This window comes from Notechis scutatus, chromosome 2, assembly GCF_049901735.1.
Source record: "Notechis scutatus isolate UNSWTSFEM ecotype Mainland chromosome 2, rNotScu1.2, whole genome shotgun sequence".
NCBI classification, from domain to species: Eukaryota; Metazoa; Chordata; class Lepidosauria; order Squamata; family Elapidae; genus Notechis; species Notechis scutatus.
Genome location: NC_142010.1, coordinates 232223283 through 232237073, shown reverse-complemented (window position 1 = coordinate 232237073; position 13791 = coordinate 232223283). Strand labels below are relative to the sequence as shown.

General features: G+C 37.2%; 1 protein-coding gene across 16 annotated transcripts in view; it reads right to left on the bottom strand.

Annotated features, from left to right (window-relative positions):
* The window catches only part of SSBP2 (single stranded DNA binding protein 2), a 150932-nt gene that overhangs the window by 5815 nt on the left and 131326 nt on the right, over nucleotides 1-13791 (bottom strand). For all 16 annotated transcript variants that reach the window (XM_087958222.1, XM_087958216.1, XM_087958219.1 and 13 more), the window contains 7 exons: nucleotides 11651-11699; nucleotides 10311-10346; nucleotides 7100-7154; nucleotides 5917-5987; nucleotides 5574-5652; nucleotides 3765-3793; nucleotides 1368-1466 (listed from right to left, as the gene is read on the bottom strand). In XM_087958222.1, the coding sequence (XP_087814348.1) occupies nucleotides 1368-1466; nucleotides 3765-3793; nucleotides 5574-5652; nucleotides 5917-5987; nucleotides 7100-7154; nucleotides 10311-10346; nucleotides 11651-11699 (418 nt within the window). The remainder of the gene's footprint in view (nucleotides 1-1367; nucleotides 1467-3764; nucleotides 3794-5573; nucleotides 5653-5916; nucleotides 5988-7099; nucleotides 7155-10310; nucleotides 10347-11650; nucleotides 11700-13791) is intronic.

The following is a 13791-nucleotide window of genomic DNA, read 5'->3' as shown; positions in this document are numbered from 1 at the left end:
CCTTCTCCCCCCACTCCCCGGGCCATTACGCGGCTCAGGGCTGGCTGGGCGAGCGGCCCGCCAGAGACCCTCCGCTCCACCCCCACCCCACCTCCAGATTGGCCTCGCAGCGCCCGAGCCGGGCGGAGGGTGGGTGGGTGGGTGGGAGGAGGAGGAGGAAGAGAGACTTCGGCTGGGCTTGAAGGGGCTTCGCAAGTGCGGAGCTCCGCCCCGTCGCTCTTGCACCGAGTGACAATGTATTTACCGGCGTATAAGACGACCCCCCACTTGGAGGCATGTTTTTAGGGCAAAAAGTCGTCTTATACGCCGGCAAATACGGTAAATGTTTTGTGGAAGAAATTGTGAGGCTATCAATTATTTCAATACATTGAGAAAAAAAGAACCTCTTTAAAAAAGAGCTATATTTCAAACAAAACATCTTTCATACTGGCCCTCCTGATTCAGTAAGATCTTAAGATGAAATGTAAATTAACAGAATACATTTAATATGAGTAAAGTAGATAAAATGTAAAATTATTACTGCAATTATTATGTGAAATTATATCAATTTTTATTTAGCAAAATTGAAATTAGTGTTTATTATAAGTGCACATCATACTTTTTATTTTTTAACAAAATAATAATACAAGTGATAACATAGGCAAAAAAACAGATTTTTCCTTATATTACCACTGTTATAGTTTTTATTTTTGTTTATTGATAAATAAAAGAATGAGGAAAGAAATTTCAAATTATCACTATTACATACTTCTTGGGCAGTTGATTGCCCTATCTTCTTTGATATAGGTTCAAATTTGTTGGAACATTAGAATTAACTTTGAATGCAGAAATATATATAATATATAATAACTGTATGTCCATTTACTGAAAAGTAAATCTTGTAGCACTCATTCACATGTTTTACAATATTGTATACCTAGATTTTCATTTAAAAATTCAGAAAAACTTAGTGGCCATAAATACTGTACAAAAATGATTTAAGAAGATTGTGGAAGTTGAAAAAAGAGACTGGGTCAGGTACCTCCAGAAGATCGTTTAATTGGTCTTCTTACCCACCCGAATGATTTTTATGAATCCTTCTACCTCCATCATTCTATGATGCTAATAAATATGTTCAGAGTTATCTTACTATAATCAGCATATGAAGCAAATGTATCGTGTATGTATCATTCCTAGTAATACTATAGGCAATAGCAATGGAAACTGCAAAACAAGCTTAACAAATATCAAAAGAAGTTTTAATAACTTGATTTCTTTCCACATTAAACATACAGCCCTTAATCTATTATGGGTACAGGAATTCATAAATATTATTATACATGGCAACACCTAAAATGAACAACCAGAATAAAAAATAAAGTACTTACACTTTCACTCTGAAAAGGATTTAGAAAGTTACCCCCCATTTCACCATCATCTCGAGGGGTCCCAGGCTGATTGCTCATACTCATATTACTTGGAGAATTCTATTTGGAAAACAAAGAAAGGAAATCAAAAGCATAAATCATATTAAACTTTTTAAAAGCATCCCATGAGAGATACTTTTCTTTCACCCACAAGTACAATGCCCACATTCTCAAGGGTGAGAGAAACACATATTCAATAGGGATTATCTTATATTTGCCAGCCTGTCTAAATACACTGAGTGGGGAAAGGTTCCTCTTGTACACCTGTATGTATTATTTAAGCCCAGTTTCATGTCTGTATTATAACTTTGGCAAAAATCACAAAGTTATGAGCAAGGCTGAAGATTTAGGGCCCCACTACGCAGCACAAGAAGTGCCAAACCTAAGAACTGTTCTGAAGCCAACCATGACATTTTCATTCCTCTTAGCACTTAAATGCTGACAGATGTACAGAGATTACATGAAACCAATCCATCATCTCTTAACTGATCAGTCAGAGATTGCAAAAGTTGTATTCAATAGTTTTGAAAAAGTTTTTCAATCCTGTATAGCTGTTTTCAATTTAACTTTCTTTTTCTAAAGATTGTGTTGGAACAGAAGAAACAGGATTTTGTTTCCAAAATCTGAGAATAGATTTTGGAAGAAAATTATAGTAGAGTAAAAAATGAAAATGAAAGTAAATGAATGAAAGTAAAAGTAAAAGTAAAAACGAATACAAGAATGGAAACAGGAGCCTATATGTAAAAAACATTAGAAGACAGATTAATTTCCAAAGTGAATGATGGAAAGAAGATGAAATCAGAGTAAGAATAGTTATATTACAGCATTACAGATATGTGTGGAATTATGCTTATGCAAAGAGGATGATTGGATGAGGAAAATACACTTGAGAATGTTACATAAAATGAGAATGAGAGAAATGGAAATGATAAAAAAGAAAGCTTTAAGTACAGAGTCAGAGAGCAAAAGTGGTTTAAGATGAATAGAAGAGAAAATGTTAACAGATATTAACATTGGTTTTGAAATTCTGTAAGGAGGACTAAGTAAGATATACGTAAAAATGAATGGGATTAAAATAATATCTAAGACAAAATGTATTAAAATGAATTTATAAATGCCATAAGGATGCTGAAAATGGTACAGTTGCAGGTATAAATAGTTAATAGGAGAAATGTTAAAACATGGATATGGCTTCCTCATGAAGTGGCTGTATAACTTATTGAATGTCATATCATTATTATTTCATTACACAAAATAAAATATAGCAGGAACTGATACAAAAACTATGGGGGATTTGTTTAAGTGTGCCTAGAGAAGCATATGGCGGAATTTGGATTTAAAGAGGTGATAATGAACAAATCTGTTAAGAACTGTATGGTTTTATTATAAGAGTGGTTTACAGACCAGATTTTTGCTTTTCAGCAAATCATTGAGAATGTATGAATGTGAGAAAGAAATTTCACTATGTGTTTGTTGATTTAAAGAATGTAATAAAGTAAATATGCTTAAATTATGAAATGTTTTTCATAAATATTGACTGGATGTTGATTGTTGAAAATGTTAACAGCAGTATATAAAGGAAGTAAGGCATTTGTGAAAATAAATTGAATGCTTAATACATAGTTCAACACTGAGCAGGGAAGTGAGTGTCTCCTTGTTTGTTGAAGATAAATGTGCAAGGAATGGTTATGGTGACAGCAAAATGTTGGCTGGGTACAGTAATATATACTTTTGCATGCAGACATGTAGTATAATTGACTGAATACACAAATGTCATGATAATGGAACTATATGGATGTGCAGGAAATAAGGATGAAATGTCCAAGAAGTATATAGTGAGAGTTTAGGCCTAAAACTAATTGTTAACAATTTTCTTCTTTTTAGCTGATCCTCTTAATTTATTTGACTAGCCCTTCCTTCTGTTCTGCATTGGGTCGTTTTCCTGAAAAGGAATAAGGTGATGAATATGTACGCAGGAATTCTTTGAAAAGATCGACTATGAATTTTAAGAAGAAGAAAAGAACAAACTTTTAGCCAGAGTCACCCTTAGTTTAAGTCAAGGAAAAACACTTGGAAAAATGCAAGTATTTTAATTTATACCTTTATACCTTTTTTAGAATGAAGACTCATTCATATCTACATTTCTATGGTTTGTGACACAAATGTAGTAGTAAAACTGAAAATTAGGTTTTAGATCATGAGCCACAGATAGAAACAATGTATACATTCAGATTTCTGTTGTTAGGAAATATGGGAATACCTTCAAAATCAGCATAACCATTTTCATTTTAAAACAGATATTTTAACAGTCCTTTTGTTTAGGGGAAAAGCAATGTTAAAAATGAAATTTATACTTACTTTGGAGATACTGTCCATATCTCCTGAGCCTTAAATTAAAAAAGAAACCTCAGTTTAATTAAATCAATTTAAACAATGCATTCATTCAGTTAACTCTTAAAACATTTTCATTTTGCCACGCTAATGATTTTAGATTTAGAGGTCTCACATGCTCTCATAGCAATAGCACTTATATACTGCTTTACAGCTCTCTCTAAGTGGTTTAGAGTCAGCATATTGCCCCCAACAATTTCATTCTACCAACCTTGGAAGGATGGAGGGCTGAGTCAATCTTGAGCCAAGTGAGATTTGAACTGCCAAACTGCAGGCAGCTGGAAGTCAGCAGAAGTAGCCTGCAGTAGTGTACTCTAACCATTGCGCCACTGTGGCTCATGTCTGAGACCCTAGTTCTTTTTCAGATTGCTTTCTGAATTGAAATAAATACATTTTTAGAAATCCTAACCTAAGAGGTTACAAGAATGCAAGGAATAATGCTCTATGTAATCCCAAAACTACATAAAGAATAGGTTTTATGTAATTGTATTTCATGCTGCGCTTGTACTGATGGCACTATCTCAAATAGTATTGTTCAAATAATGTTTATATGCCTTTTCCGTTGATGTTAGCATGCCTGCTATTACAATTATTTATATGCTGCCTAGTCAAAGAAATCAGGAGGTCTTATAGTAGTTCAATTAAACATATCCATAAAAATTATAAATGCTAAATCATTAAGTATTTTTTAAAGGCTGCTGCATGCTTCCACTTAAACTCAATTCCTAAAAGCTCAGTGGAAGAGGATGGTTGGTGGATAAAAGGATGGAGGTTAGCCTCACTTGACACAATGAACTATTCCAAAGTGAGCTGGCTCCTGCTGAGAAAGTCAATCCCTTGACCACTTTCAGAATGGGGAGCTGCAGCTTTCTGTCCTGGCCAGCCTATTTAGATTCTTTCCAAAGAAGGTGGTAAACTAAGGTGGTAAACTAAGGATCAACTTCTTGAACTGAAATCTATCGCCAAACAAAGTAGCTCTCATGAAATAGATGCTTTATAGGCTAGCAAGGACAACAGTTAATATCTTTTTTATGCCATCTAGAATTTCCAGGTCATTTTGAGGGCAGTCCCAAAATGTTGAGTGAATTGCAGTAGTCTAACTGAGAGAAAACAAAAGTATAAGTCTTATTGATTGGCCCAGGCTGAACCTTTTCTTCAAAACATTGATTGGAATTGCTTGCCCTGGAGGAGGCAGAACCATCACATCATAACAAGGGTGTCAAACTCAAGGCCCGCAGGCAGAATTTGGCCTATGGAGTCCTTAGATATGGCCCATGGGGCCGGCCTGGAAATAGCAAAGGACCAGCCTGCAGTTCCTCTGCTAGCAAAAATGGAGCTCAGCCAGCGTCCCAATTTCAGCCACGATAGCCTTCTGCAGCCCTCTGCCAGCAAGGTCAAACACAACCCTGACTCGCCCTCAATGAAATTAAGTTTGACACACCTGACCTACAGCATCCCAAAAATCTAGCTCTCACAAGGTTACCATAATTGATGGCTATTGAAGCCAACAGGATGAGGAGAAAAACTTCAACTTCCTCCCTTCTCAATATGTGCAAAAGACAACATACAAAGCATAGAGAATAAAATCTATAATTTAAAAGATGTCCCTTTCATAATCCTCTGACTTATTTTTTCTAATTTAGGGACCTCATCTTTATTTATAACTTCTAACTGCAGAAAAAATTTGAAAAAGTAATGAAAAAGTTCAATATGATATTTTTAAAAACTAGATACATTACCTAGCACAGGATTTAAAAAGGCAGATTATATTCTTACCTAATGATCCATTCATATGATGTGAATCCATTCCACTTAATCCACCCATTGGACCATCTGACCCTGGTCCCATTGGAAACTGCAAAAAAGGCAAATGCATCATACTCCAAAAATGTTAATAAATAATTTGTAACAAAAAGGAGGAAATGTGATAGAGAAAATACAACTCACAGAACATACTAAAGAAAGAGGTTGAGAAAATGACTATGATATCTCTATAATAGATAGATAGATAGATAGATAGATAGATAGATAGATAGATAGAGAACATACAATTATTACAATTTTGGATTTGGGGAGTCATGTATAAATTCAAATGTATGTATTTATTCCTGTTATTTACATTAGGTCTGTTGGCTCCAGGAGGTACTGCATTCATTAAAGTGTACATGTTATCTCCAGAGTTGGTTGAATCTGAAAATAAAAATGCCAAGTACTTTCAATGAAATCAGTGAAAATAATTAACTTTTATTTTTAACAAAAGACATTCCAGTCGTGCTTTTCAACTGATTGTTAATGTTCTATAAATCAAGTATAAAACACTTCACAAGATCTACAGCCATCAATAACAGACATTTATTGCAAAGTAATAACTACAGATTAGAATCTAGGTCACTGAGTGAAAGGGCACAGATGTTTTCCTGAGTCATGATTAAGTACTTTATTTTGCTTAGAGAAAGAACAATGACATTATGAGGTAAGATTTTAACTTTCAAAATGGCCATGAAGTTCAGGTAGTCCTCAATTCATAACAGTTCATTTAGTGACCATTCAAAGTTACAATGGCACTGAAAATGTGACATTACTGATTTTCACAGTTACAACCTTTGCAGCATCCCATAATCATGTGATCAAAATTCAGATGATTGGCAACTGGTTCGTATTTATGACTGTTGCTGTGTCCCAAGGTCATGTGATCACCTTTGACAAGCAAAGTCAATGTGGAATCCAGATTCACTTAACAACTGTGTTACTAACTTATCAACTGCAGTGATTCACTTAACAACTGTGGCAAGAAAAGTCATAAAATGGGGCAAAACTTGCTTAACAACAGAAATTTTGAGCTCAATTGTAGTCGTAAGTTGAGGACTACCTGTATACCTTTAAGTAAGAGAATTTGTTGGATTAATGGCAGAGAGGTCCTTCTTAGATTGTAATAACGTGTATGCATTTTATTTATGAAATACAAAAAGGTGCAGAGCAACAATAAGAATATAGGATGAGTTTTTAAAGTTTGTTGGTAAAGTCTCAGTGTATTCACTTATATTTAAGCTTTTAAATTACTTTAACTAACTGATACAGGAAGCCATAACAATTTGTGTCATTGCTAGGAAAATTAAGGAATTCTCTTCCGGACTGAGAGTATGGCTGATATATAAATAATATTGTGTGTTCTATTCATGTAAACTAAGGATATCTAGAATTTACTAAGAGTATACAGTGGTTGAGAATTCTGACAATAGCTATTGAAAAGTTAAGCAAATGTTAAATTATTGCTGTATCCATTCCCCCTTAAAGTTATCTACCTGCTGGACTAGGCATGATGGGTGTTCCAGGTGGCCCTCCACCTCCCGGTGGACCCTTAAAAAAGGAAAGGCAAATCAGTAACATGCTGATTCATGTGGAATTGACACGTTGTATAGGCAACATAATTAAAAGATTTGATTAAATAATACTTTTCTATATATCTATTATTTATCATTTCATTTTCCAAATGGTAAATTGTAGGTACAATATTGCTCAGAGATTTGCTTTTTCCAGCAAGAAAATCTAAATAGCCCAGAAAAATACAATTATTCAGCTAATGTACACTGCTCAAAAAAATAAAGGGAACACTTAAACAACACAATGTAACTCCAAGTCAATCACACTTCTGTGAAATCAAACTGTCCACTTAGGTAGCAACACTGATTGACAATCAATTTCACATGTTGTTGTGCAAATGGAATAGACAACAGGTGGAAACATAGGCAGTTAGCAAGACATCCCCAATAAAGGAGTGGTTCTGCAGGTGGTGACCACAGATCACTTCTCAGTTCCTATGCTTCCTGGCTGATGGTTTGGTCACTTTTGAATGCTGGCAGTGCTTTCACTCTAGTGGTAGCATGAGACGGAGTCTACAACCCACACAAGTGGCTCAGGTAGTGCAGCTCATCCAAGATGGCACATCAATGTGAGCTGTGGCAAGAAGGTTTGCTGTGTCTGTCAGCGTAGTGTCCAGAGCATGGAAGCACTACCAGGAGACAGGCCAGTGCATCAGGAGATGTGAAGGAGGCCGTAGGAAGGCAACAACCCAGCATCAGGACCGCTACCTCTGCCTTTGTGCAGGGAGGGACAGGAGGAGCACTGCCAGAGCCCTGCAAAATGACCTCCAGCGGGCCACAAATTTGCATGTGGCTGCTCAAACGGTCAGAAACAGACTCCATGAGGGTGGTGTGAGGACCCGACGTCCACAGGTGGGGGTTGTGCTTACAGCCCAACACCGTGCAAGACGTTTGGCATTTGCCAGAGAACACCAATATTGGCAATTTCGCCACTGGTGCCCTGTGCTCTTCACAGATGAAAGCAGGTTCACACTGAGCACATGTGACAGACGTGACAGGGTCTGGAGACGCCATGGAGAACGTTCTGCCTGCCTGCAACATCCTCCAGCATGACCGGTTTGGCAGTGGGTCAGTAATGGTGTGGGGTGGCATTTCTTTAGGGGGCCGCACAGCCTTCCATGTGCTCGCCAGAGGTAGCCTGACTGCCATTAGGTACCGAGATGAGATCCTCAGAACCCTTGTGAGACCATATGCTGGTGTGGTTGGCCCTGGGTTCCTCCTAAAGCAAGACAATGCTAGACCTCATGTGGCTGGAGTGTGTCAGCAGTTCCTGCAAGACAAAGACATTGATGCTATGGACTGGCCCACCCGTTCCCCAGACCTGAATCCAATTGAGCACATCTGGGACATCATGTCTTGCTCCATACAACAATGCCACGTTGCACAACAGACTGTCCAGGAATTGGGGGATGCTTTAGTCCAGGTGTGGGAGGAGATCCCTAAGGAGACCATCAGCCACCTCATCAGGAGCATGCCCAGGCGTAGGGAGGTCATACAGGCACGTAGAGGCCACATACACTACTGAGCCTCATTTTGAGCTGTTTTAAGGACATTACATCAAAGTTGGATCAGCCTGTAGTGTTTTTTTCCACTTTAATTTTGAGTGTAACTCCAAATCCAGACGTCCATGGGGTGCTAAATTTGATTTCCATTGATAATTTTTGTGTGATTTTGTTGTCAGGACATTCGACTTTGTAATGAACAAAGTATTTAATAAGAATATTTCATTCATTCAGATCTAGGATGTCTTATTTTTGTGTTCCCTTTATTTTTTTGAGCAGTGTATATTTTACCACCAGATCATCTCAAATTCATAGTTGTTCCTTAATCTGATTCATGTAGAATTGACCTGTATAGTGTTTTCTTCATGGGAAAACTTGTCAACTTACACAATTAATGAAAGTTGCAAAACTGGCTTGGATAAGCAAGGGTTGGATGGATGACTGGATAGAGAAATAAATAAAGCACATTCTGATGGGAAAGACTTGAGGCTTCAGCTCATGGGTACTTTTCTCTCTCTTTAGCTCTGATCTTCCAAAAAATCTTAACAAAATTCTTTCAAAAGAAGTTTGCCAACATCTCTCTTTATTATCCTGCTCCAATTTTGAACCTGCTCTAATTTTCTATTTATGTTGTTCTTTTTTCATCTTTTATTAATTGAACCTACATTTTTGAACTTGTTTTTTTTCCTGTTCAGCACATAGCAATTTTAGTTTTTGTAACCAAATATTACACATATTTGTTTTTGTAACAAATATTAAAAATTAGTGTAACCTTTCTCACAATTATTTATATTTTCAACATGGCAAGAAAATTAGATATTTTTGGGTGTGGTAGACTAAGAAACCAACATCTTTTTTCCCATTTGTAATAGTTCTCCATCTAATTAACTGTTCTGCTCATAATAATCAACTATAAACATACAGTGGTAACTCGGTACTCATTGTTACCGTATTTTTCAGACTATATGATGCACTTTTTTCAACAAAAAAGTGGGTGGAAATGTTTGTGAGTCTTATAGAGTGAATATGGGCCTCCCGAACCCTCCGCATGTCCCATTTTTGCCCTCCCTGGCCCCCAGAAACACTCTGCAGGCCAAAAATGGGCCTGGAGAGGAAACAGGACCCACAGAAAACAGGACCCACAGAGGCCTCCAGAGGCCAAAAATGGGCCTGTTTTTGGCCTGCAGAGTGCTTCTGGGGGCCAGGGAGGCCAAAAACAGGACAGTGGAGGCCAAAACCTATTTTTCCCTAGTTTTTCTTCTCTAAACCTAGGTGCATCTTGTGGTCCAGTGCGTCTTATAGTCCGAAAAATACAGTAATTGGTTCTGGGAGGTGCAATTAATACCAAACAAAATTTTCCCATAAGGAATAATGTATTAGTCATGAGGCAACCAAAATCAGCAAGTTCTAGTTTGTGCATCAAGTACCAAGGCAAAATGTTTGCATCAAATTCGATGAGTTTTAAGCATTCAAGTACTGAGATTCCACTGTATTAGGAATACATGGCAGACATAACTGATGTTTTTGTGCTTTTTTCTCAGCAATTGAACATCTATATTTTAAACTGAACAGAATGAAGAATGCACACTGAGGAGCATTGCACACATAAATGTACACACACACATACTCACTACATAATTCCCAGGTGAAGCAGAAGAGTATGGTATCTAAAAGACAGTAAGACAACAAAAACAGGTTATTCTTTTCAGTTCATATAGAATAACAAAGGTTTTTATAAATATTATTTTATTATTTTAAAGTTAGTTTTTACAGAAAAGAGATTCCCATTTTTTCAATTAATTGTATTAAGAAAGGGAATGGTTCTATCAAAGCAAAATCAGTCATATGGAATTACAGGTAGTCCTCACTTAAAGTCCATTTGTTCAGCCAACTATTAAAGTTATAACATTATTGAATAAAGGGATTTATGGCCAGTCCCCTAAACATCCCTATGGTTAGGTGAACAAAGTTTGGGCCCACTAAGGCTCATCCACATCTATAACTGACTTTAGGCTACTTGCCTACCTGCTGGGTGCCAATACTGAATTGGTCATTTTATCCTGCCTTTTTTGCTGCATCTGGGACTTCTCTTATGCCTACTCAGGGTCTCTATTCACACACTAATCAGGGCCTCCATTAATGTCCTGTCCAGTGTCTTCAAGCTGGGTCCTTCTTTTGCAGTGCTACAGCTAGGACTGAGAAGAGAAGCTCTGGCTGCACCAGCATGAAAGAAGACACTGCAAAAGGAGGACTCAACCAGTACAAAGGTGCACAGGGCTGGGTGGTGAGTGCAGCTGCTGGTGACAGTTAAGCAGATGGCCAAAGGGTACAGACGGAGCAGAGATAGGCAGGTATGGGGGGCGAGTTCAACAGGAGGCAGAGGAGACAGTCCCTTACCTTACTGAGGCTTGGGGCTGGGAGGGTTCAAGCAGGGAATGGCTTGGATCAGGGTGGGTCCTTGCCTAATTACTTGTGGGATTCAGTTAATGATGGCAATGGGGACTGCCGTCACTAAGCAATGCAGTCACATACTGTCATACTTTAGAGATGCGTTGCTTTGAAAAAGAAATTCTGGTCCCAATTGCCATTGTTAACCAAGGACTGCCTGTAGAAAGAACATTTTTTTACAATTAGTTTTACCCTAACTTTACATATAGAATTTCATAGAATTTTTTTTTTAAAAGTCAATTATAAACAAAACCATAAATTTGAACTGACTGTGCAATTATTAATATTTTACTGTAGGTACACAATCAAGTACACAAATAATTAAATTACCACATTATTCAAAAACCTCTGAAATAAGAGTAATCTTTATCTATGCCAAGTGCAACCTCTAAAAAGACCTTTTGGGTTTATAAAAACTAACATTACCATTAACCAGACAGTTACTATGTGAAAAAACAAGCATGTTTTGATTAATTTACTTTCACTTCTTTTTAACAGTACAATACTTCATATGTTTACTCACAGAATTGGCATTTGTAGGGTTTGGCCAAGGTCTACCACCTCCTGGACCCCTAAAATAAAGATCAAATTTCAGTTTAAATAAGCAATAAAGCTTATTTAACTATAAACTATTTAATAAGCATAAATAAAGTTCACTAGATTGTTATTGAAAAAAGGCAATTACTGAAGAAAACAAAGTAGTAGTAAGTACAGTTGATATTGATTTCACTATTGCATTTATAATTTAAAATAAGAACTTTATTCAGATTAGTATTGTAACTGTAATCAACAGACATGCTTAGAAATATTGTATGGAAATATTTTATATAATATTCTGACAAGAAGTAAATATGAGTCTAAAGCCATGATGGCAAACGTACGGCATGTGTGCCACAGGTGGCACGCAGAGCCATTTGTGGGGGCATGTGAGCCCCAGCGAAATTTACCTGCACTTTGTATGCACGCACCTCCCAGCTGATTTTTGGCCAGTTTGAGGCCTTTTTTTCCCTCCTGGAGGCTCAAGGCCTCGGGAGACCAAAAAACAGGTCTTCATGAAATACCGGAAGTCCCCATTTTCAAGCTTCTGGAGGGCCTCTGGAGCCCGGGGGAAGCCGTTTTCACCCTCCCTGGGGCTCAAGGGAAGCCTCTGCAGCCTTTGGAGGCTAAAATGGGCCCAAAACATGCACGCTTTTGGCACACCACAACAAAAAGGTTTGCCATCACTGGTCTAAGGTATTTCTAAAATAACCAATCCAGCCGGTATTTCTCTATCATATCTTTCTTGACCAAATCTAAGTTGTATGTTCTTTATAAATCCACAAAATGTACACCACATATTATTTTAGTTACAGTGTTCTTATCTTATTTTTATACCTTTGAACTAGAACTGTGGTTACAAATTTGTGAACCCTTTTAAATGTTCAATATTTCTACTTAAATATCAATTAAAACACAATCTGTTGTCCATACTTCCTAAAACTAGATATAGAGAATCCAATTAAACTGATGAGTCAAAAATATTGTACTTGTTCATTGCTTTATATCCAACTATACTGCATAACCATCAACCTATTTTCAGCCTTTCATTCCTGTGAAAAAGTGGTGGGATGGCAGTTGCATAGGATCCTAGGGAAAGTACTACCTTACCTTTTCAGTAAGGGTTCAGGCTTGGGTAATAGACAAGAATTACATTGGTTGTTTTTACATCAAGATATGGATGGGAAGAGCATGATAATATTAGTCATGATGGATTTGCTGAGGACCTTCAATATCATCAACCCTGCCATATTTTTGGGCTACTAGCAAACATTAGGAATTGGGGACAATGTTCAACAGTGATTCCACTCCTTAAGAGAACTGGTAGTTCCTGTCATACATAGGGGAAGTTGCCAAACCTAGGACAGTCTGTTAAATGGTGTTACAGGGTTTGATTCTTCTCTACTTGACCATTTGGGCTAAAATATTATCAATACACTGTTGACATCCAACTCTGACACCCATATGATCTGGTAGAAGACTTGAGGCTCTAAGGATTTAGATGGTTAAAAAAAAAACAGATTCAGATTTAATTCTAGCAAGACTGAATAACTGCTGGTTTGGAGGCCATCATCTTTAGCTCTCTGTAATCCATACTCCCCAGAAACAGCTGGTATGTAATATTGGGGTTTTCTTGGATTTTCAGCTTCTGCTGAAATAGCAGACAGAAGGTTTAGCCAGGACTTACACTTTCACTCAGGTATTCCTGGAATATAAGACAAGGCAAGGTCACATGCCCTTGTCATGTGGTTGGACTGCTGTAATGTATTTTACATGGGACTGTCCTTAAAAACCATCAAGAAACTGCAGTTAATGTAGAACAGTAGTTGCCCACATATTAACTGAAAATATATGGTATGGTATGTAAAACCAGAGCTGAATTGTTGATGTTTGCTTTCAAAGTATATCTCCAGATACTAGCTATCAAAGTTCAAGCCCTACATAGTTTGGACTCTCATTATCAACAAAATTACTTACTTCAAATAGTAACATATTGCACACCAAATATGTGACTGCCAAGAGTGCTTGTCGAGAAGGCACACTCTTCATTAAGGTAAGAAGGCAGGGGACTTGGAGGTGAACATCTTTGTAAAATCCTTCTGTGGAACACCACTTTGAGATTTAAGA